The sequence below is a fragment of the Fringilla coelebs genome, assembly GCF_963513975.1.
Source record: "Fringilla coelebs genome assembly, chromosome: 1".
Lineage (NCBI taxonomy): Eukaryota > Metazoa > Chordata > Aves > Passeriformes > Fringillidae > Fringilla > Fringilla coelebs.
This window is the reverse complement of record NC_140028.1, coordinates 59221312-59246117: the sequence shown is the minus strand read 5'-3', so window position 1 is coordinate 59246117 and position 24806 is coordinate 59221312. Positions and strand designations below refer to the sequence as shown.

The 24806-nt window shown below is 41.0% G+C and overlaps 1 protein-coding gene across 1 annotated transcript; it reads right to left on the bottom strand.

Annotated features, from left to right (window-relative positions):
- Window positions 1-18141: 18141 nt before the first annotated feature.
- Window positions 18142-23831, bottom strand: TIMM21 (translocase of inner mitochondrial membrane 21). Its single transcript, XM_084221698.1, has 6 exons — window positions 23352-23831; window positions 22097-22159; window positions 21899-21996; window positions 20558-20631; window positions 18706-18811; window positions 18142-18620 (listed from the first exon to the last, which is right to left on the bottom strand). Exons 1-6 carry the CDS (start codon window positions 23632-23634, stop codon window positions 18528-18530), a joined length of 717 nt encoding a protein of 238 aa, XP_084077824.1. The 5' UTR covers window positions 23635-23831; the 3' UTR covers window positions 18142-18527.
- Between the last annotated feature and the right edge of the window lie 975 nt (window positions 23832-24806).

The following is a 24806-nucleotide window of genomic DNA, read 5'->3' as shown; positions in this document are numbered from 1 at the left end:
CCAGGGACAGGGATGAGAAAAATATCATCAAACTTTCTTTGCAGTATGGCAGCAGATACTGCAGCAGTTCAGTCCCACAATTGGCCTGTTTATAAGCTGCTGATCAATATGAGCTAATGGTGATTTTGGGAGAGTGTTTCCTCTAAAACCCGGCAGAAAAACAGTCTGTACCTGCAGATGAAAAATGTTTAAAGTAACTGCGATAAAAATACATGGGTTTTGTAGCAAAAATGAGTTGCCTTTAATACTGGTACCTCATTTTCATACACGTAAAGCATTTCTGTAAACATTTTTTACCATATCAGAAGTTGATATCCTAGATGAAATCAAGGCAAGCAGAGAGGTTGCTGACATTTGCAGAAGACAGATTCTGACATCTGTTCCACACTGTGTATGTCCTAGAGAAGGTACAGAACAGCACTGTTGTTGGGCAGTTCCCTTCAGGTTTCTGCAGGTAATCTCTCTTGCAGCCTTGGAAGTACTTATTTTTCAACATTGCCGTGGCCTTTGCTATTGCAGCTGATGATCTACTGATTAATTTTAAAATAGTAGAATTTAAAAGCAAGATGTTCTTTCCCTATTAAACATGGCAGTTAATAATATGGTATGTGATGACAAATTTTGTAAGGGTAATTTTGGGTGAGAGATAATTCGCCTGCATTCAGAGGCTGTTTAGCAACTTTCCCTCTGATGATAAAAAATATTTTTCTTTGCATTCGAATTAATAATTTCCAACAACTTTCTACTGTATCTTGTACATAAGAATCCTCTAGCATTTCTCTGCCCTTGTTTATTAGTTTCTTCAGGAAAAAGATTTTTTTACATGTCTTGGAAATCCCTAACTGTTGTTTATAAACAATCTGCAAATATTTCACTTACAACATGCTTCCTTTTAATTTATTTTCATTTACCATTTGTTTGGTATTGGCGGTGCTGGCTGCGGGTGTGGGATGTGTTAGCTTCAGATTACTTTCATAAGAGTAGTCTCTCCCATGACTTCTCAGGTGCAGAAGCAGTTTGCAGTATCAGTATACAGTGGAAGCTGAAAGGGTGGGTGTGCACGCACTGGCTTTCCATAACAAACCTTCTGTTGTGCAAGCGTAGCAAAAGGTCTCTGGGTTTAAAATTCTTGGCAACCTGTGCAGCGAAATACACACGGAGAACAGATGCTCAGGAGAGACTGAGTAATTGCTGTGGCTGGTGCCTGCAAAGCAGAGGAGAAGTGGAGTATGGAGATAACCTGAGGTGTGCGTGGGCAAGTCCCACGCATTTCCAGATTTCCAGATGGAGCTACGCATCCCGGTGAGTGCACAGATGTGTTGGATAGCTTTGCATATGTATCTCTGACAGAGTTCTGTTGCACTGACCTTGTGCTGTCCTGTGGGTGCTTTACCCATAAATGTGAGTTTAGCAAATGGAGGTCTAGGCACTGAGGTCAAAGGCAGTGTGAGCAAGAGAGCAAAAGTCAGCAATGAAACTAGGACAGGTTGCAGCAATGGTGGTTTGAATCACAGACATTCAAGTAGTCTGGCTTATGAATTTAGGAAACACTGTAGGCTGTCCTCCCTGCACTGTGCAAAAGTGACAGGTCCTACACAGGGTCAGCATGGGCTTTTGGGCAAAGCTGAAGCGAAGTAGTTGAGCACAGTTTCTGTGGGTGCTGATCCCTCTTAAACTGAAGTCAATTATTTTTTTAAACAGAGCTTTTGTCTATATAGTATGAAGTGTTTGTGGGCTGAGGGCGCATGATATCTGGCCTGATCCAGAACATGCTGCTTCAAATATCTCAGCTATTGCAGATACCTCCCCATTACCATGCTGTAAAGATATATCCTTAGTTTTTCCTGCTGTCACAATAATCCTGGAAGGATATGCCTTCACCATATATGTGTCTTGTGTTCTTTCTAACTCCCATTTGAGTGCACAGAAGTGGGGCTGACTAGTTTCAATACCTGTTTGCTGCAACTTTCTGCATGAACATGTTTCAGTGAAACACCAATTTACATTTGCTAAACACTCTGCTCCTGTGCTCTAGCAGCAAAGCTAAGCAATTCTTACAAGTGTTTAATCATAGAGGGGTAGGGTATTCCCAGGTACTACTTTGGAAAATAGTCATAACACATCAGCCACAATTGTAAATAAAATATTGAAATGTATGGTATAAAACTAATCAGATGCCTGTTCAGTAATTGGTAGTGTAGAGTTTTCATTTACTATACTGCCAGGTGGAAGTTGTGGTGAAAAAGTTAATCTGAGTGAGCCCCATAGTAATGAATCCCATTACAATATTCTTTTTTATAATGCTGTAACCTAATAAGCTTCAATCTCTGTGTATTTATACAATGCTTATCTAGATACTCAGAGGAGGAGATTGAATTTAATCTTTTTCTGGTGGCTTCCAAGGATCCTGGAGCCAGCAGGAGACCAAACACTTCATTTTCCGGCACACTCCCCTTTCCCTCTGCCTCGCAGAGGCACACAGCATCACAGACAAGGGCAAGTGACTGCTGGCTGTGTGGCTTCATTGTGGAAACCAACAGCAGTTAAAGCTGTGGGTGTAAAAAAGAATGATGTTGGTTTTTGTAAAGTATTTACTAATTGAAAAGATGGATGACTATATTTCAGGAAATTAGCAGGTGACTGTACAAGAGCTAAAAGCTACTGTGATTTCCTTTAATAGTCTTAACATTTTCTCCTTACTGGATAAGAATTGTATTAAGAACTATTGCATAGCTTGTATATTCAGTATATGGTCATTTAAACCAGTATACACTTTTGAATTTTATGATGATATACTAAAATATTTTGCAGCTACACTAGAAAAAAGGTGTGTGTCCTGAACTAATAGGTTACTTCTGCTTTACTGGCACAATGGAGAAAGATTAAAAGTTGTTAACTCTCAATAGTTACTATGGTTTCATGTGTATGTTCTTTATGGTTATTGTGCAGTGTAACACAATTTTATTATTATGTTTGCAGTACACAACACACAATGCATAGCCAATGTAGCTATCATAAATTCTTCTGTGTTATTCAGGATCAGTGCCTTCAGGCTGACCTGTCAGGATGAATTCCAGGCAAGTCAGCAGTTGAATATCTGGGAACATCCATCCAATCAGCAATAGCTCAGTTAATTCAGTAGGATTTTTGCCATGACCTACTGATTCTGTGGTAATACCCATAGGCTCTGAAGGACGTTTTGTCAGTTCTCAGAAACCACGAGGCATATCCGACCCAACAGCTCATTCCTCTGCCTGCTGTAATCACTTCATTGCTATGTTAATCTAACAAAAATTTGTGTTGAATCTCTTTCCTGCTCACACACAAAGACTTTGAGTTATTTGGCTTCAGCCAGAGTTAATATTATCCTCTTAGGGGCTATGTGAATTTGGTATGAGTCATAGTTTGTTGACATATGGCACTGGAAAAAAAAATCACTAAACACCTAGGCAAATTTGCTGGTTATCAGGGAGAGTTGGTAAACTTGTAAGCATGGTTTGGAAGTTATCTTCCCATTTATAGTATGTCACTGAAGCTATGTAAAAAGTGATGCATGAGCACTATGAAAACTTATACCCACTCTTTGTAAAGATCAGCTGAACAACTTAGGATATGAATAGAGAAAAAAAAAAGATATTGTTCAGGAAAAAAAAAACCAAAGAAACTGCATTTCCAGCTACTTTTCATCTATTTTTCATTCGGGGTAAAATGTCTGTCGTTGCAACACTGCAATACTGTAGTGGGAAGCATTAGATTACCACAAAACAGTTTTGAAGCAAAGTCATAATTCACAGGACTGATTTTTATGTGGTGATCAATCCCCCTCAAAATGGAGCATCAGCAGATCTGAGGCAGCAGACATCACTGTGTTGGGTTGTTATGATCCCTTCTGCTGTCATTAAACTCAAGCCTTCTTCTGAATGTTATAAATTCTAAAGAAACAACCAAAGGGAAGAGACCTTTCCATTTCTAGTGAAGTGAGCTTAGGTTTTCTGTACTTCTACCTGAAGTAAGAAGCCTTGCTTTACTTTTTTTTAAGAATTGCCATACCATTTTCCAGTGTCCTCCCAAGATGTATGTTTCATGGCCAACACGTGTGACTAGGAACTCTTAGTGGAACCACAACAGTGAAGATTAAACAATTAAATTATACTTTCAGATGTAAATAATCCTCATCTTTTCTACCGAGAGTTCTGACAGAAAAAAGGCTTAAAGTATCTAATCTAGTTTTCTTCCTTTATTTTCTTGTCTACTCCTTGAATTTGATTAGAAACAGGTAATAAAATTTTCTTTCCCTTTAGTTTATAGGCTTTTACTTGCAGTGCTACTTTTTTTTAAACAGCTGCATATAAATCTTCAATTTCTAGAGTCAAGTGATTTATCCAAGATTCTCAGTTTATGAGTTTGTAGGCTTTGTGACTGTGATGAAAATCAGAGCATATTGGCACATAATTCAAAACCTAAATAGATCAATAAGGAAAAGGATTAAAAACGTTTTTTTAAGAGCCTTAAGCCATGATTAGTGAATAGGCAGTGTTTGGTTGTGATACAACAAAACAACCGCTTCATAAAAGATGTGGTTGATAAAGCCCCATTTTCCTAAAAGTAAAATGCTTTTTCAAAGTCTTAAAATCTGGGGTTGTAAAATCTTGAAATGTCCTTTGAAATGTAGCATTTATTCCTTATGAAAAATCTTCCTTGGAGTTTTCCTTGAAAACACTGAAGACAAGAAGAGTTCTTATATGCATCATGTCTCAGAGAGTCATCAGGGACCCAGAGAAGACAGAAAGACATCTAGAGACACAAGGATTTTTGGAATAGATAAGGTTGGACCTAAGAATTCTACTAACACTTTCAAAGTCTCAGGAGAACAGATAATGAGAGATCCATTCATATTCATTAAAACGTTTAGTGAATTACTGGTCTTCTAGAGTAGATAGAAAATACAAAAATTTAGAAGTTTTGTATTTCACAGTTCTTTACTAAGTTCTGAAATGCTAATCAGAGGTAGTAACTTTTAAAATAATAATGTAAATATTAATAATTTTATTAGCTACTAAGAATATTATTTACAGAAGCCTGAAAATGAGTTTCACAGGCCATGGAAGTTCAGGTAGTAACAGAAAGACAAATAGTTGTATCACTGAAACAATTAATGAACATATATTTTTATAGATGAGTGAGGACATCAGATGCTGAGCATTGCCATCAGTTACCCAGGCAGGGAAGGCTGGCTCTTATCAGTTCTGCATGGAAGTAGTAACAGGGCAAGTAGTAACAGAGCAGGAGACAGAGAAAAGTGGGAAAACCAGTTACTCAGGGTATGTGTTAGTCTATTTCAAATTTAGACTGAGAATGTTCATAGCCTTCAGCATTGGTGGATGAAGAATTCATCAACACATACAACTGCTGCTGCTCATGAAGGATGTGCTGAATATGGCAGGAGCTGTTTCCAGTAAAACAAATAATTGTACTTTTGTTGAACACTCAATTGCAGACTGGCACCAGGAGGACCAAAAAGACAGAACCTGGCAGAATATGATAAAAAATTTTATGAGATAAAAACTCTAATTCTTTACTCAAGTAAATTCTCTCTAATACCTGCATTTTCACACCTTGACCTAGCTTGAGTGGGGAGCTCAGACATGATGACCTCCAGAGGTCCCTTCCAACCTCAACTGCTATCTCAGAGCCTTTCCCTTCAGTGAAAAGAGTCAGGAACTTCTGCCCCTGGTGAAGCCCTTGGAAGAGCTGAGTTGCTCCATTGGCACTCCGGAGCTCACCAGGGCTCTCCCACTGTAGTGTGGGGCTGTTTGTTTTCCAGGTCTCAATCTTTAGTACACTGGCCTCATATCACACATTGACCTTGAGGTTCAAACCCACTTTCAGCACTTCTAGCTCCTCTACTCAGCTGTGCAGGGCTGTGTAGAGTCCTTGGTGCCCACCCTGGGACCAGACATACCAGGAAGAGTGCCAGGGATTTCAGTAGTGCTGAACATTGCCCAGATTTTCTGACGCCTCCTGAAGGCACATGCCCTGTGCTAATCCAGCTGGTGTCTGGTGAAGAGCACGGTGCTTTGGGGGCTTGGAGGCTCCATCTCTCCTCTCGGGTCCCCCCAGAGAGCTCACCACAGTTTGCCCCAGGCATCTTGCCCCAGGTGGCTTGAAAGCTGGGGATTTGCTGAGGAGATCCATGTGGGCTCCCCCCACAGCTCTCTGGGCTTTTCTCTCCTCCTCTTTTCTCAGCACCAGCAAAGCTCCAGCACTCTGCAGGACTCTCTCGGCAGGACACGGCTTTGGGCACCATTGAGCCAGACCTGCAGGGGCAAGGAGCTGCAGCATGAGCCACAGGCAGTCCTGGAGGAGCCATCAATGCCCCCTCTCCCGGGAAGATGTTGAGGACTCAGCCCGAGTGTCCTTCTGCCTCCATGGGTTCTGCTCTGCCGGCATCCAGCGCTGGGACAGACAGACTGCCATGTGCTCGCTCTGCAGGCAGCCATTCCAGCTGCTCCCGTGCTCGGTGCCAGCAGACAGCCACCATAAAGAGTCCACGGTCCCTCACAGCCCCACTGCCACTGCACCAGGCCAGAGGGGAGGCACAGTGCCCAGCTGGAAGCTGCGCTGGCAGAGCACATCGGCCAGCTTGGCCTTTTGCTGGCTCTTGCCCTCAATAAACATTCTGATGCTTTCCAAGGGTTGGTTTTTTATATTTTCAACCACCTACTCTAGGCAATGTTTTCCAACACTGTGTGGCAGCAAGCTGCCCCAGGCTGGGTATTTTTCAAACTGAGAACGAGCATTAGGAGCATGGAGGGTGCTCCTCTGTCTGCCACCAGTAGACACATACTGGGGAGAGCACAGTGCATGGTTCCAACTGAACTTATCTGGCTCCTTGAATGCCTTAAAGGTGTCATTCCCTTAACTGCATCCAAAAAGATATAGCATTCCATTGGGCTCTTCATTCCTTTGTTTAGCTCCACTATCTTGTATCTTGCAGTATTTTAATGTTGTGTCTAATAGCTGTGGACACAGAATGCCATGCAGCTAAAACAGACACTGAGACAAGAATCAGGTTTACTCAGCTATCCCAGAAATACTATATCATTTTAATTCTATCCCTAGAATCACTCTGAAATGAATGTGTATTCCAAAGCAGTCACAGTATAACCCCTCTTTCTCCCACCACTCACCATAAGTCAGATGTCTATAATGCTTTTTACAGCTTGAAGGAATGACCCAAAGCCACATTTAAATTTTGTTGTGACAGACCAGGAGAGACAAAGAGCATGTCTCCAGCATCTTACTGCACCTGGCTCTTCTCTGATGTTGTTTTCTGACACTTGTTTTATAGCTGTGCAGCACTTTTATTGCCCTTCAATTCACAGAAAAGTTATTCCCTGCTCCTGGCTATAAATGCTGTAGGAAAGGGTGAGATGCTGGAGAAAGGCCATTTACAAAGCTCCAGGGGATCTCCTGCTGCCCAGCAGGACATCTACATGGATATGACCCAGCAGCATGGGGCATGGTCACCCTGAGATGCTTGGGCTTGAGTGCCCCAAGGCATTTGGTAGCTGCCCTGTCCTGGGGGTGCTGGGGAATAACCACAGGCAGGAGGCTTTGGCCTCAGTCTGTGCAAAGCAGATGTGTACAATCATCACTTTTTTATTTATTGGAAACATTTGCCTAGATTTTCATGGGAATAAAAGCACAGATTTCTGCTGCACAAACTGTATGCAGGAAAATCCAAATCCCTACTTCAAATCTGAGGTTGCTGGAGCTGGTAGAAGGTCTTGGTACTTTACATTAGGCTGAAGAAAAACAGTGACAGCCTTGGCCCCAGAAATGGGCAAACCATCTTGACTGAAGCTTTTGGAGTGTGGGGGAAAATCAACTGATAACAGATGCTCATTGTGTAAAATTTAATTCCAAGTTGTTAAAGAACTGTAAGCACAACTTTTTCAGCTTTTATAGCTGGTGCTATCACTTTGTATTCATCAAACAATAATTGCTAATTCTGTGTGCCTTCTGTTCTCTCTGTATGCTTTTTGTTCTGTTCAAAGTTCTAACAACACACAATGCCATCAAATTTGAAGTGCAGCAGCTGGAGACAAAGAGAGCATCATTAATGGAATGATTTCCATGCAAATACCATGCTCAGGAGCTAATTGGAAGTTCACTTACCTGAAAGATGGAAAACTGCTTGGCAAACAAATGTCTTCACTAGGCCAGTACATTTAAGGCAGGCATATCTCACTGCTCACAATAGTTTGACTTCCTCATCTGCCATTCATGAGAAGAGATGGACTACACTGAAGAAAAGCATTAAATCAAAGTGACTGAAGTCCATAACTCCTGCTCATGGGCAGCTCACAGATCCTTCTCCAGGCTCCTCTTTCACAGTACCCTAGAGTCCCTAGGTGCTGCTGTGGTGTGACCCCTGGCACTGCCAGCAGTGCTATGTGTGAAGGAAGATGGGGAGGAAGATGAAGTACTTACTACCAGCCCAGGATGGCTGCCTACTGCTCTGGCTGTGCGCTTGTCAGGACCGTGACTTTTGATGGACCACAGCTGTAAAGGGCTTTTTCAACCAGTGCCAACACCTCTGAGATACCTGCTGGCTCACTTACAGAACTAATGTTTTACAAAGAGAAGCCAGAGCCTACCAAAATCAACTTCAGGAACTGGGGATATAAATATTATGACTGGAAAATGCCACGATGCTCAAGTCCTCCTCACAGCTTTTTCAGCTAAGCTATCTGTCCTACACTGTGGCTGGTCTGCATCTGATACTGGAGAACCTCAGAGGGGTTTTAGAGATAAATGACTGCTGTCTGAAAAGGTCTGCACAGCCAGGGAATTACAGACAACTAAAAACAGTTTCTCTTCTGAATAGGAGCTAATCTGTTGACACTGGGCAAGTTTGCATAAAAATGAGTAGTTCCTGCATAGGTAAATATCATATACAGTTGAAAGAATACTCTTATATAACACATTTTCTATGCAAACTCCAGGTGCAGTTACAGTAATATTCAAATTTTAACAGAAGCATCAAAAATATGGGCCATCTGAGCCCACAGTTGCATGCATTGATGCAGTTGCCTCTACTGAGTAGAAATCTCTGTGGAAATATTTGTAGACTCCATTAACTGGGATAAAAATTAATATATATTTGTTTAGCATTGCAGACTATCATGACATTCTTCTCAGTAATGAATTTGGTGTTTGGCTTCTCAGGGCTGCACTGGAAAAGCACCCCCAACAAATTAAAGATGTGAATTTGAAAAGTCAAGAATTAAACTGCATTAAAAGTATTACATGGACACTTCTAGCCAGAATTTCGGTTTCCTTAATTCAATCTGCTTTAGTTCTCCTTGGAAATTAAATAAATTAAATTAAGGCCACTTCAGGATTTTTTTTTTTTATTCTGAATGAGAATATCCAGATAAGGAATTAAACTAATACACCTTAAAAGATTCATTCACATGCATTTTCTTGAGGTAGCCTCCAGAAACCTTACCCAATTCACATGTGGAGGTCAGGGAAGATTTTTAAAGGCTAACACCTGCAGCTCCTTTCTTAATTTACTTTTTTGTCTGTGTTGTTGCCCACAGTCAGCAGATATTCAATGAGTGTCCATTTCTCAACTCATTACCTTAATTAAAACTGCCATCATTTGCCACTGAGGTACCGATTTTGGGAAAGTAAGAGTGTGATAGAAGGATGGATACCTAGCAGGGAAAATGTTGCTTAATATGCAATATCATGGGGTTTTTTCTTCCCTCAAAGACACAAAAATGAGGGGTTGTTTTTTATTCACAGCCAAATTACACTTGAGTGATTGTGTAAGCAAAGAAATGAAGGAACAAAATGCCCAAGAGGTCTCCCCAACAATAAAAGCGTTTTCTAGTTGGTGAATAAAGAGGGAAGCAAAGGCTTAAGAGGGGATGGAGGTTCAGTATCCAACATGGCAGTGAGCAGCTTAGCCCCCTGACTGCCCTGAGAAACATGGGGAGAATGGAGATGTGTCACCCAGAATTTTGTGACCTCGTCTTGGGGAGCACCTCCTGGGACTTCCTCACACAGTGCTGATGGGAAGCGCCAAGCCAAGCACCAAGTGCACAGAACTCTGGATTGTTTTTAGGGATCAATATGTGAGAACTTTCCAAAACAGGTCATGTCATGGGGGGTATTTTCAGCTTCTGGGTCACAAGATAAGGAGATCAGCCTAGAAGGAGGTTTTGCAGGGGGTGACTGTAAGGTAATTTTGTGATTAAGCTTATTCTTGGGTAGCTGATCCTGGACATATCCCATGCAAATGAGGGCATGCTGGGGAACACACAAAAAGGGAAAATTTAAGAATGAATTAAAAAAATAATCTACATGCTTTGCATGAATTTTCTTTGAGGTATGGGCTTGTCTTTGACACCAATGCAGGTCAGTTACCCATGTGTCTGTCACCTTTACAATTTTTCTTACCAACTCCTTGGATTATGGAAGAAAATATTTATATTTTGGACTATGAGGCTACAGGCTACCATTGTTAATTCTGTTTTTTTTTTAGTGAAACATCAAAACACTCTCCTTAACAGCTATTTATCATGAAGTGCAGAAAAGAGGTTGGAATTTGTTGCCTTTGAATGTTGAGTGAAAGTACCATGTTTATATCAAGCATTCACAAGCTCATTTTTAAACATTAAAATACATTATATTGAGCAGAAAATACAGTTTACAATAGAAACTTCAGTTTTCATGACTTGGAAACAAAAGCGATGGGCCCTGAAATTGTGTCAGCACAGAGCCACAGCTATAGGGCCATAAATGAAGAGCTACAGGGGCATTAGTCTGTGGGATGGTTTCTGATAACCGATGAGCTGCAAAAATTGCTGAGGACAGAGCTATCTTGTTAAAAAATGTCTAGTAATTAAAACAGATAGGGAAATAACCACCTTTCTTTGCACTTTCCATTTTGTTCTAAGGCTTTCAAGCCAAATGTTCTGGCAGTGCAAAGCTGCCATTCTCTGGTGTCTAGGAAGGTGGTGCTAAACTACAAATTATGGAAAAAGCTGCTGGAGCCGCACGCCGCCCTGCAGCTAAAGGACTTACTGATGGTTGTTGCCGTTTCTCAAAATCCAGAAAGACTGTAGAAGAAAAGCTGTAGGAAGTAAACAAAAGGGTGAATAGGCTTAGGATACTATTATTTATCATCTCCTGATGGAGTTCCCAGTTCAGTGTTAGGGAAGCTCAATCCTTTCTGTAGCATCTCTTACTTTTGTCACGGGAGAATCAAGATCTGCTCTCAGCTTTGTGGCTTTTAGGCCAGTTATATTGTAGACTGATGTATGTGCTCCCACCCAAAACAGACAGTGTTTGCCTCATAAGAAACATGCATCCAGCTCAGAGAAATATATTTTATTCTTCATATGCATAAAGAATTTTATACTGTCCTCAAGTGATCGGCTTTGTTCTGCTATGCATAAAATTCTTTGGTTTGCTGTTTTTTAGCCTGAGTTTAAAAGTGAGCTTCTGCTTCTGGTCATGTTCTTTTTCAAATCTGAAGACTTTTTCACTAAACCCAGAGATTAATTGCAGTGCAGACATGTGGGATGTCCAGGCTTGGGCTACTGGATGCTTTGACTTTTTATTATCAGTGCTAATAATTATCAGTTTCCTATGAAACTTCCTATATGATAACGTATTTTTTGAGGAATGGCCTGAGAGAAAGGTTAAGAGTGTTTGTTTCCTTAGTGTTGTGACATATTATCAAACAATTTCTTTACTCATCACTTTAACAGGCAAAAGTGATGAGATCCTCCTGGAAAAATGGTTTCAAGTACTGACTTGAAATGTGTTTAAATATGAAGGATTTGTGAAAATAGATTCCTCAAACTCTTTGTTTTGTTCTGAGCGCTCCTGCTCACCTGCCCAGACTGTCTGTAGTTTCAGTTCCTTACCTGATTCTCACGACATTTGTAACAGGTAATTATTATAGCAAAGAGAAAGACAAAAATACTCACTCCTGGTCCAGGAAAGGAGGGTGATAGAATCTGTCATAGAATCAGTATTTTCTGAGTGCCAGCTCTGTGCTCATTACCTATTTTTGTGATGAAAAAAAATATACCATTGCTAACATGTCCTTCTTTCTACTAAGTAAATTATTTCTACTAAGTAAATTATAGTGCGAAAGTGTGATTTGCACATAACCCTGTATGAAGCAGTGGTAACGTAATGTACAGTTCCAAAAATACCTGTTATTTCTTGACTTTAAAATCCTAGGGAGATCTGCACGGAGTTGCTGAGAAAGCATGGCCTGAGGGACATGTGTGGTATGCAGAGGTCTAAAAGACCAGCCTGCAGTTGTCCTCCAGCAAAAGGCCTCCTATTCCCTGAGAAGAGATGAATTAGAGACAAGAACCATCCCCAGGGCTCCAAAACTGAGAAGACTGTATTTTTAGAAAGCCATCAGATGTCTGCCATTTGAAAGCTGGAGACTCCCACGAGCAGGACAGCAGCTGGCACAGCAGCAGAACCCTTTATAAAAGTCATCACAATGACCTCAACAAGGATATGTACCTGCTGGCTGCTCCTGAACTCTGTGGCAAGGGACAGCAATGTAACCACATCCAAATGGGCACACAGCAGTGTAATTAATGCTCTCACACAGCAAGACTGCTCACTGGTTACAGCTTTACCTGGTACTGTTCATAGAAGTGTGCTAAATCTGAAAACATTGATTTTAGTCCACGGAATACATACCGTTTTCTTGATGCTTCATTTTTTGGAGTGTTAGTTTTCCCTTGATTTTGTGTATGCATTGATATTTATGCTGTGGTGGATAGCTATTTTGGAGACATTATGCAGGAACACTTTGTTTAGGAAGCACGGAGCTTGTCCCCCGTGGAAAGGAAGTCTCTATGTCACATCCCTTGTGTGAGCAGTACAGCATGATGGCTACAGGCCTAGTGGGTAGATGGGGCTGACTGTGGCATTGAGGGTTGCTTTAGGACTAATATTTCCCACGTGAAAAACGCATGTTGTTACAAAAGCACAAAAGCCTTGCTCACATACTTCCACTTCTAATTCCATCCCAAAGGCTGACAACCAGCAGCAAAGCAGGACTATTGTACTTTACCACTGTAATGCAGGATGGCTTATCAAGAAGGAACTGCCATCATGATTCACTCAGTACAGAAGAGATTAGAATTGACTGGCTCTAATCTTGGCTCAAGTCACATCCTTTTGCTTATCTGATTTCTTCATAATTCACCTTGAAGTATTTGCCACTGAGAGATGTCTGGAGATTTTGTACCTGTCAGTCAGCAAAGGTTTGGTTGGGGTGCTGGATATCAGTTAAAAATGAAGGTGTCAATCAGACCCACCACCCAGAATACAAGACTTGTTTGTTCCATGTGGCTTACAAGGATCACAGTGTTCTAGGAACATCCCTGGAGACCAGCTCTGCAGCATGACTTGGACAGTAATGGGAGGTGTCTGTTCTGGAATGGCCCTAGAAGCTGGTTTATTTTGATGTTACCTGAAAAGCTTTCAAGATGAAGTCAAGAACACAAATATATACATATATGTAGATGGACATTATTTTGTCTACATAATATATATTCTATAGCATAGGGCTATATATGTATAAGGGCAATGAAGCTGCTGAAGGGTCTAGAAAATGTCTTATGATGAGAAGTTGAGGGAGATTAGCTTTTATTCTGCTAAATTAAGTATAGGTAAAGAAAAGACATGCAGACACAGAAGCTAAGCATAGTATTTTGAAGGATAAGAGAAATATATACGAAGGCAGGCAGGACTCCTGACAAAAAAGGTGTTAAAAGAGAAATTCAAGGAAAACAAGATGAAAAAAAAATTAGCACAGCAGGACATTTTTCATTGATGTTTTCAGGGAAAAATAGTTGTGGCTTTTTATGAGGCTTTTATGCTCAAGGCAGTTGATAGAAAGCTGCTGTTTTAAATCTTGAGATGTCTCAGTTATTTCTTTCCACCACTATTATCCATACAACAGTGTCAGACCCTTGAATGTGGTGTTTTTGCAGCCACACAGAGGAGCGGAGGGCATCTGTACCTCACCAGTTATCACGCCAAAAAGCAACTGGTGGCATTTTGCAAACCTTCACTGCAACAGTGGGATTTGTCTCCATTTTATTAAAACATGGGATAGATAATGCATGGCCCCAGACAAAGTAACAATTCACTTCCAGCTCCTCCATGAAAGTTGTAGCACTAATGAAGCAAATCGCATCTCAGGGAATATAGCCCTGATTTAGTGCGTATATAACTGTAATAAAATGTTGTTATGGCTCAGATTGTTATGTTTTTATGTAAAAAAGAAGAATTTGGATTGAAATTGAAAAACAACCCAGTTCCCATAAAAGGTAAAAATGCGCTTGGATAAAAGGTTAATAGAGTTAATTGTGGGGAGTAATATGAGACAGCAACTCATGCTAGAGGAGGTAATTGTGATTCTGATAAAGGGAAATTGTAATTAAATAGAGGTTGGATAAACATGATTATCCTGAAAAGGTTTCCCAGCACAGTAGCAGGAGGTTTTAAGATGTGGAGGCAGACGCCTGTACGTGATCTGGAAGTAGAGACACCGCTGCTGCCAGCCTTGCTGGGTGCTCACCACTGCAGCACGCTGCCCACGCTGCTGCTCTGGCCAGCAAAAGGCAATAAATTGAGCTCATTTTGAAGTTTAGCTCACCTGCAACACCAACTGGCAAGTGATCTTCCTGTCTTGCTCTTCTCATTTCTGCTGGTGCCCCCTTCCACCCCCATCCTGCTGTGGGGGGAGCAGCTCTGGGTGCTGGCCAAGGTTGATCTGCTGCAGGATGGCTGTGGGCTGGAGCAGGTGAGGGCATCCCTCCCACACGATGTTTTTTTCAGAATAGAATTTATTTACACAGATATTAAAATGAAGTGCAGCACTTTGATACTGAACCCTGACAGACAAACAGAGGCTTTCCACAGTGATCTGTTTTACTGAAATGGGTATCTGTGCTTAATATTTTTATTTGTTGAGTTACCAAGGTTTCACAATAACCTATATGAGATGAAGGGAATCAAATACAGCACATTCCTCCCAGGACAACCAGAAGAAGTCCAAATAGCTATTTTGTTTATGTTTCCTTTAAATTGCAAAACATTTTTGCTATATTTCCAACTTTTAACTATATATCATTAAAAATATAAATGTACTGAATTTGAATACAGGTATTAATTCACATTTTTCTATAATTCTTACACATTATTTTACATAACACGTACAGAATAAAAAAACCCTGAGAATTTACTAAGAAAAACTATCAAATACTTCTGCTGTTCTATTATTTATAGCACTGTTTGGAATCACTGCATATCATGATGATAAACATTCCTAGATGCCTAAGGAAAATTTCTACCGGAGTTCTATTATTCCCTACTCAGAGCAAGTGAACATCTCTCTAGGGACTAAGCAAATTTCCCCTCTCAAAAAAAGGAGGGAAAGATTTTTTTGCTTTCAAATTTTTGTTTTTTCCAGTGCCAACTTCCAGATCTTCAAGCAGACTTCACAACCCCACATACAGAGACCAGTTATGAGCCCTTACTGTCACCTTTAAGCTTGCTTGCTCCTTCAAACTTTTTTCCCCTGAAATTTTCTCCCCAGTCTCTGTGCTTACCTTACATACTTCTCTTGGCTTATAAGCTGCAGTGAACCCTAAAAGCAGGCTTGGACTCAAAATGTGTCCTCAATGTTTTTTGGGCATAATCTGCAACACTTTAGGTTGCTGACAATATATGTAATGGAATAATCCCACAAGTAGTAGGGTGGATAGCACCTGTCAGTGAATGAGACTGAGAGCAAAGTGAATTGAAATTACTTGTGGAAACTCCCAGCATGGTTTCTTTGGCTTTTTTATCTCTGCAGCTAGCATGTAAAACAGTAATTGTCTTACCCACATTCCTGTCTTCTCTGCTTGTTAAGTGAGTTTGTTGAAGTTTCTTGTACCAGACATGCATTTATTTGCAACCATTTCTAAGATCATGACCCTATTGCCTAAATCAGTCGTTGAAACTTGAATTCCGTGCAGAAAATATTTAGGTATCGAGGTTATTTGTAAACTCAGTCATGCACAACACCTTTGCTTCCTTGTCTACAACTACTTTTTCTTTGCAAGAGCTTCTGTTTATTGAAGCTTATTGAAAGAGTAATGATTTCTTTTTTTTTTTTTTTTTTTTAATATTTTTAAGTTTCCACTGAGTTCATTTCCTGGAAGGATATTTCTTTTTGTCACAGCAAGTATACACAGGACCTAGAATCAAACACAGGACATGACACAGTAACTATTCCCACAAACCACCTCTAAGGATATTGGCTACCTATGCTGCACACACAGGTTTTGGCATCCACAAAAATTAATGTAGACATGGGAAAGTTAAGACCACGTTCTACACCTACCCAAAACATGTTTTGAATAGTCTGCCACACAGTGTTTCTGGAAAAACAACCTTTCACTGGTGAGTGACATATTTTAATTTCCTAAAGGAGAGAGGGGGTTTTGAGAACATCTACTTTTGTTTATTCTGCAACAATCAAAACTGAACTCTGGAAAATGTGTTTCATTTCTATGAAAATTCATTTCTATGAAATTTCATTTCTATGAAAAGTCATTCCTTTGGCTCTGACTTCCTAGCAGTGATTTCTTTCCCAACATTTTATTAACATGACACTTTTACTTGAGAAAGTAGCTGGCACATGCCGTAAATTTTGTGTTTTCCCAAGTGAAAATGAATCAAGGGCTTTAAAGAACTAACAGTGAAATGGTTACTGCTTGTGTTTACCAACAACTGAAGGTGAACCTTTCAGTTATTTTGCTGTCTCCCCAGCCTAACATCCTCCAGTGAGAAGATGGAACACTGAGCTCCCTGCCATGGAGAAGGATCCCTGCATGACTTACAGCTACTGCAGTGATCCAGTGAAGCAGGGGCAGCTTCATAAGGAAAACTGAGGCTAACACACTTCAGAATTACCAAGAGGGTGTTCTAAAATATGTTTAACTCAGTGAATGCAGCTGTTCCCCTCCAGTGCAAACTGCCACCAGGAAAGGTGATCCTGCACAAGAGATCAATGTTCTCTATTCCAGATGTCTTGTTCAACTAATCTTCACCTAATTTTGATTAAGGTAACTCTGTATGTGTTTACATAAAACAGAATTTAAGAAAATTTTTTAAGCATGGGTGCCAGCTGTGTCCATAAAGACCAGGAGAACTTCAGCCTCCGGAGGAATATGGAAAGAAGTTATCAGTTCCCAAAGCTTTAATACTCCAGAAGTTTCAAGGAGCTTAAATAATCTTGGTGGTGATAGATATCTAGCTAGTACAAATTTGATAAATCAAGCTATGAAGTTCTTTTTTTTTCTTCACTGATGAGATGTTCCTAGAAAAACAATTCCAAAAAGCCTTCCTCCACTGAGATTGGGAAGCATTTGAGCCTTGTATTTATCATTTGTTCAAATTAAGAACACTAATACATCTAAGGTCAGATAAAGGTGGATTTCTTCTGCTACTTTTTGTCTTCATTTTATCAAGCATATTCTCAGCTACTTCACAACACAGGAGAAGTGATGTCCTTCGCAGCTGTATCCCCCTTTCATGAAATACACAGAAGCATCCTAGTAAATCTTAGCTAGAAAGGTGATGCAGGCAGTAAAAGAAAATAATGTGGAACACTTTATGGACAAAATATGTGCCCTGATAAACAGACAACGTGGGAAAGAGCAAAGTTGAAATGGAATATTGTGGTTTTCAAAATATTTTGAAGGTAATGTCCAATTCAAATGCCTCTGATACAGCTCAAGGCCATGTCCTCTTGTCCTGTCACTACCTGCTTGGAGAAATAGCCAACCCCCATATTGCTACAATGATGCAGAGCAGAATGGCAAACACTGGAAAGGGCAGATGGTAGTGATGTTCTGCTTTCCAGAAATTTATTTAGAAGACACCAATATTGAAGTCTTTATCTTCAGTTGTTTGTTATGGGTGTGTGCCTCCACCATTCCTACCCTTACAGATCTCTTTTGCATCACCAACATTTTACATTCTTACCTACGAAGGTATCCAAAATGAAAACAGTAGAATTCTGTCTACAGTTAAACCACCCCTTTCTTTATTGCAGTGGTAGTCAGAAATCTAAGCCAAGGAAGACAAAAAAACCCCCATCCAAACCTGAAACCTTGGAAAACTCGGGTTTTGGGTGTGTAGAAGTATTATCCAGCATTCAACTGTTTATTAGGAGGCATTATTTTCCTATGTCAAGAATATCTACCATGATAGTTTGGGTATATTTCATTGGTTTAATTTTAAATCACATATCTGTTATTATCAAAAGTCCTTTGTGGAGGCCCTGAGAGGCTACTTCCCTTAACACAGCCCTGAAGCTGCGAGACACAATTGGCAACACCACACAATCCATATGTAGGCTGTCTACAACATTTTCCAATGTGAGCTAAGGCAGCAGCTTTGATCCTTGGCTATCTGTTGTCCTCTATGACAATGGTTCTTCTTGGATAGGTCTCAACATCCACAAATATGTAGCGAACCTCGAATCTTCCTGTTTCAAGATTCTGGAAAGAAAAAAAAGTCAGAGTGTTTTTTTCTCTTTGGTAGTTTAAATTCAAGACTAAGCTTGTCAGGAGTGATTTTACATACCTCTTTGACTTCCACATGGACTGTTCCCTGTTTCCCTGATTCAGTGCCCTCAATATAGAACTTCAAACGCATGTGTTTCAGTCCATCCTTTACGTATTCAATGTGACTAAAAACAGCAACACAAAACAAAAAACCCAACCACCCAGCAAGAATACAGATTATATGCTAGTTAAGACTTCAAATTTAAACTTACTTAGAGGAGTTGCTTACTTATTTTGTAAGAAAGTGTATTCCGGTGGTGTCCTTATGCTACCTTGGGTTCCTTCTCTACTGCTCCTCTCAAGCTTTACTGTGAGTGCCTAAGGACTAGTGGAGTTAGAAGAGCTAATTAGCTGCAGAGCATTAAGAGATTAAATGCTTAAATGTCCTCACCCCAGTCCTCCCCTCAAAGCTGAAAAGCAATCCACTGCTGAAGACTATGGAAATTCATTGTATTTATTCTAAAAAAACCCCGACTTGGATATTTGGAGCCCGACATCTAGAAAGGGACCCCACATCGCCAAGACTTCCAGAGTTTTTTTAGGCACTTAAACTAAGTCATCAAACCAAAAACATACGGAACATGTTTTTCCAAATTATTTATCAGGTTGGTTAAACCACATCAAAACAAACAGTTTACTATGGGCTTTACTTACTTTGGCAGTAATTATGTTCTGCTGAAATTGTGTAACTTTGGCACTGTTTGAGATCTCCAACCTAAATGCTGGTATTTAGACTGGAGTTGGGTTATGGTCAAGTATTAAATAAATAGCACATCACTTTCAAAGTGACCACTTTGGGGAACTAATGATCCCATGAGAGTTCTAGTGCCAGTTTATGTTTCCTACTGAAAACTGCTGTTTAGCACCAATCTTTATTTCTATAAGGCATGCCTTGGTACACACTGTGAAATAAACTTCCACTACAGTTTAAAGTAAAATGATGCGATAGAGACAAATACGAACAAAGAGCCTTACTGCAATAAATTTACATTCAAGGCGTTCATACACAAAAAACCCTGTAGATTTTTGAGACAAATATTTAAAATCATTCTTATACTGCAGATGCAAACTCTACAATCTTACCTAGTTCTCAGCTCAAAAATTTAGTTAAAATTATGGAAACTAGATACTAGGAAAGCTGATTCATAGTAAATTTACTTATTTACAGACACATGCTCAGAATGTTTGTGCACATCAATTTCATTTAGCAGCTTCACTTTAAACATTATTTTACAGAGTCTGGTGAAGAGATAAAGCTTCAACCAGTAAAAGTCACTTTCCTCAGACAAAATAAAACATCTCAATTTCATGCTTCAACCTGTGTTCGGGCTTATGTGTTTCATCCGATATGAAACCTCATTGAATATATTCCTGCCAAATAACCCAATAAAGCAGGAAGGACTTATGTTTTGTAAGAAATAATTCTGTTGTTTCTTTCAAAAGGAAAGTAATAGACACACTCCTGAAAGGTTTAGGTGATAGACGTTCTGTTAAATACACAGTAGAGGTGTTGCCTCAAGTACCAAAAAGCATTCTGTGAATAAGCTCAGTAAAGTTTCAGACTGTAAACTTATGTCAGATTACTGCTCCCCCCATGCAAGCCTAGGCCTCTGTACTACTCTTTTCAGACTCATCCTATTTTTTGGAGAGCTCTATGTCTACCATGATGACCATTGCTTGTTTTGAGGCACTCAGAATTGGCATTTTATATTCTATGTACACTGTACTTAGTGGTGTATGGCACACAAGAGGTACTGCAAAAAACTTCTACGTTCAATCAAAAGTGACAGGATATGTCACACCAGTTAATCACTCTAGAACTAACTTGTGATCCAAAAATATGTCTTTATGGGGCAAACACTAAGGGGTACCTGACATGCTGTCGTCTTCCTCTTCTTGTTGCCTCTCCATAACCTTTGATAGAGTCACCAAAAACACCAATTATCTACAAGAGAAAAGAGGTTTGAGCTGTCAGAAAGGATCACATACAAGCAGGTATTCCAGTATCAGCTCCTGCCTCTGCTGTGAATGCATCTTCTTTTAACAAAATGCCCCTGGAGAATTTAATGTGTCAAGAACAGAAGTGTTTATGAAAGAAAACAGTTTAAGGAAAACTCCTCTGTATTCCAGTCCTTTTTATTCTTTACAGTCCTGTATTAAATGTCTAAAGTAAATCCTATTGATATCCTCCATTTGTACTGTTCTCTGACATGAAGACATGTATACTGACATTTTGTGTAAAAAGAAAAAAAAACGCAAAATATTTGCTCACGTCTCCTCCAAGAGAATATCTTTTGAAGTTTAAAATGCAAATGCACTCCCCTTCATATTATCTAAACACCACTACTGGATAAGAAATTTAGTAATCTTTTTTCAGATCTATAGAGTCAGAGTAGATCAACTTAGTCTTAAACTTACTTTAAATCTGGTTAGAAGGGGAGGTTTAAATTTTACTCTGCAAGTACTGGAAAGAAGTTTTAATTCTACAAACTCTTTCCAAAGTAGTCTTCATTTTGATTTGAGCAACAACTTGTCACTTAATTTCTAGGTTATCCTCAAAGGCATCTGTGGCAACCTTGTTTGAAGGATGTTTTGTGTGAAGTAGTTGTTTTTTTTTTTAAAAATCTAGTTTCATTTTGATTTTTGTTTACACCTAGCTATGACAACTGTGTGATCCCATGACTGTTCTCCACCTGTTTTCCTGTTAGCCAAAAGAATGCTAATTGTGCTCCAAATGAAAAATTTAAATTCCTGGTATCAGTGCAGTGCCTCACAGAATGACAGAACCATAGTGAAGTGTCACAACAGAGTAAGTGTGGTGAGAAAAGGCAGCAGGTAAGATCTACAGAACTTAGTGGGACCAGTTGCCTCTCTGACCCGCAGAATTCAAGTGCTACATTTAGGAGGCACTCAGAAAAGTCCCCAAGACTTTCTGGTGACACAAACACAGGCTCTGAAGGGCAGACTGTACTTCAATCAGTTGTTGTGCTGTGGCACACTGACTTGGCTTCTAGCAGGCTAGTTCACACAAGCTCAATGCTTGCACTGACTTGTCCTAATGTCCCCATGCCAGCTAAAAGCACTGGCAGAACTGCTAAAGCACCACTTGGGTCTTCATGTAGCTTGTGAGATTCCTTCCACAAAGTTTTGACTTGAAGAGAGCCAGTAACTACTGAGAATAACAAACTTAGGACTAAAGTTCAAAAACCAACCTCAGGGTGAGATCTGCATTTCTCCAAGGCATCTCCATAGATCTTATTTGGACTAGAAGAAGAGAATAGCTCTTTAAAAATCACATAGAACAAACCACCTGTAACAGAAACAACATCAGATGCAATGAAAACTTATCAAACCAGATGGAATTAATGAAAAGTGTCTTCTGATAAAGAATGTAATTTAAAAAAAATAACCTGTAACACCAATTCCAACAAGCACCACAATAAAATAGGTAAAGTCTCTTCCAGCTTCTTTCACTGAAATTAAACAGAAAACAACACATAAATTACAACCTTGGAAAAAACCACTTGTATGACCTTCTTACATGAATGCTCTTCTGTTAGTCTGTAGCTCAAATGACATTTTAGCAGAAGGAAAAATTCCAGTAATGGTTTCCATAATGCATCATTGATGTAAAAGAGACCATGGAACATCTCTTATATTGTACAGGCCATCTTTATATCTCTGTCAAGCCTTATAACTTTGTTTGCCAGATGTTTTCAAGACCCAAAGTAGCAATTACTGCTACTTTTTGGGTGCATGAGAGCTAGATTTTTCAGGAACTAATGAGGTATTTAGCACTGCAATATTCATGTTACCACCTAAACCCACAACCACTGAAATCCTTATGCAAAGAAAAGTAGAAATAAAAAAGTAAAAGCTTATAAGTTGCACACACTGAAAATAACTGATTTTATGAATTTGCAATCAACAGAACAATAAAAAGGGGAATATTAGACCAAAATAATTTAACATAATTAACTGCTGTTTGTCTGATTAGTTTTTATCTTTCAATTTTGATCTAAAATACAAGTTTCAGTATATAATGCAAAATAAGTCATAGGAGTTTCTCTGTTTCAAAATATTGGAGTACTTGGAAAGAGACTATCTTTTTGTGATAAAGTGTACTTCAGCGGAATAAAAGTTATGGAGGAAACATTAATAACTATTTCTCCTGCAGTCTTCTAATCAGTTGAAGGTGTTTTTCGTAAGTAATTTCAAAGTACCCAAATTTTCTGAGGCTAATTATGTAGTAACCACTTTTCACTGAAGTGAACGAGACCAACTAAAGTGAAGGCAGTCCATAAAGAAACTACCATCACATGTAGAGCTTTGACAATTTTGTTGGAGGTGTTTCAACAGCCGTACAGACAGGCCGCATGTGATAGGTTTTCCTTCTGAAAAGGAAAATGAGAGGCTATTACATCTTGTGCCTGATAATTACTTAGATCAACAGGCTGTTTAGAAGTCATACAATTTATTCTGATTGTGCAATGCATACACAGAAATGTAACATCTGCTCCAAACAATACAACGGGAAAAGAAACCAGCTTGGTGTGCTGAGATTGTATTTTTTCTAGATACTTGATGTTCGGAACTACAAAACTTTAGCTGCAGGAGGACCCGTCTCCAGCTCTTCGGAGCAGCACACAACATCCTCCACCTTACCTTTCTGAGCCGCCGACACCAGCGTTTCCTCGTTCAGCGCCCTTTGCACGGACACATCTTTGCTATTACCGCCAGGTTTTGCAGCTTTCAGCCCTCCCGCCTGCGTCCCGAAGCTCTGACGGGCGGCCCCGAGCAGCAGCGGGGGCGGGTGCCGCCACCCCAGGCAGGAGCAGGAGCGGGTGCCGGCCCCCAGGAGCGCCCACCCGCGAGCGGCGAGCAGCCAGCGGCCCAGGCAGCCCCGCCCGAGGGAGGCGGGCAGTGTCCGGGGCAGCACGCCGGGCATGGCCCCCGCCACTCTCCGAGGCACGGCCGGGGCAGGCCAGCCGAACGGAGAGTTTGTGCCGCTCGGCACCGCTCTCCCGGGGAGCCCTCGGGGAAGTGCCCGGGCAGCCTCACGCCCCGATGGCCGCTGCTCCAGGTCGGGAGCCCACCTGAACCTTTGCCGCCGGCGGCCGCCGCTGGCCGCTGCCCCGGCGGAAATGTTTGGGACGGCGGAGCAGCGAGCGGCGGCGGCGGGCCCTGGGAGCGGTAGTTTGAGCGGGCTCCCTCTCCCGCCCGCCGCCGGGAGCGGCTCCCAGCGAGGTCACTACAGCGCCCGCCATGCCCAGCGCCGCCACCGCCACCGCCACAGCCCGCCCTCCGCGGGCGGGACCCCCGGCTCGAGTCAGGGGGTGGGAAGGCGGGGGGCTGCTCGCCGCGCATGCGGTGCCGGTCGCCGTTTTAAAGAAGTGTTTTCATACATGTTTTTCTCGGTGTTTTTCACGTATATGTGTTAAAGCGATGGAGTTAAGGTTTCCGTGGCTAGAGGGATTTGGACAGGCTAAATCGATGGGCTGAGATCGACGGCATGACGTTCAACAAGGCCAAGTGTCGGGTCCTGCTCGCAACAACCCCAGGCAGCGCTGGGGACAAAGTGGCTGGAAAGGTGCTGGTGGAAAAGACCTGCGGGGGCCGATTGACGGCTGCTGAACGTGAGCCAGTGTGTGCCCAGGTGGCCAAAGGCAATGGCCTCCTGGCCTGTATCAAAACCAGGGTTGTGAGCAGGACTAGGGAGGAGATTGTCCCACTGCACTTGGCACTGTTGAGGCCACACCTTGAGTACTGTGTTGAGTTTTGAAGCCCTCGATTTAAGGACATTGAGCTGCTGAAGCAGGCCCAGAGAAGGGCAATGGAACTAGTGAAGCTGGAGCACAAGTCCTATGAGGAGTGGCTGAGGGAGCTGGGGATGTTTAGCTTGGTGAAAAGGAGGCTCAGGGAGACTTTATCAGTCAGTACGAGTCCCTAAAAGCAGGCTGTGGCCAGGTGGGAGTCGGCCTCTTCTACGACAAGAGAAAATGGCCTCAAGTTTTTCCAGGGGAGGTTTAGTTTGGACATTAAGAAGAATTTGTTAACAGAAAAGATGATTAGACATTGGAATGGACTGCTCAGGGAGGTGGTGGAGCCACCGACCCTGGA

What these genes read in the sequence shown, in the direction of transcription:
- TIMM21 (XM_084221698.1), bottom strand. Translation starts at nt 23,634, where the DNA reads ATGCCCGGCGTGCTGCCCCGGACACTGCCCGCCTCCCTCGGGCGGGGC. An exon ending in AATGCAGATCTCACCCTGAG is followed by an intron (nt 20,632 to 21,898) that starts GTTGGTTTTTGA and finishes TTTCTCTTGTAG; the next exon opens with ATAATTGGTGTTTTTGGTGA. An exon ending in TCCATGTGGAAGTCAAAGAG is followed by an intron (nt 18,621 to 18,705) that starts GTATGTAAAATC and finishes TTTTCTTTCCAG; the next exon opens with AATCTTGAAACAGGAAGATT.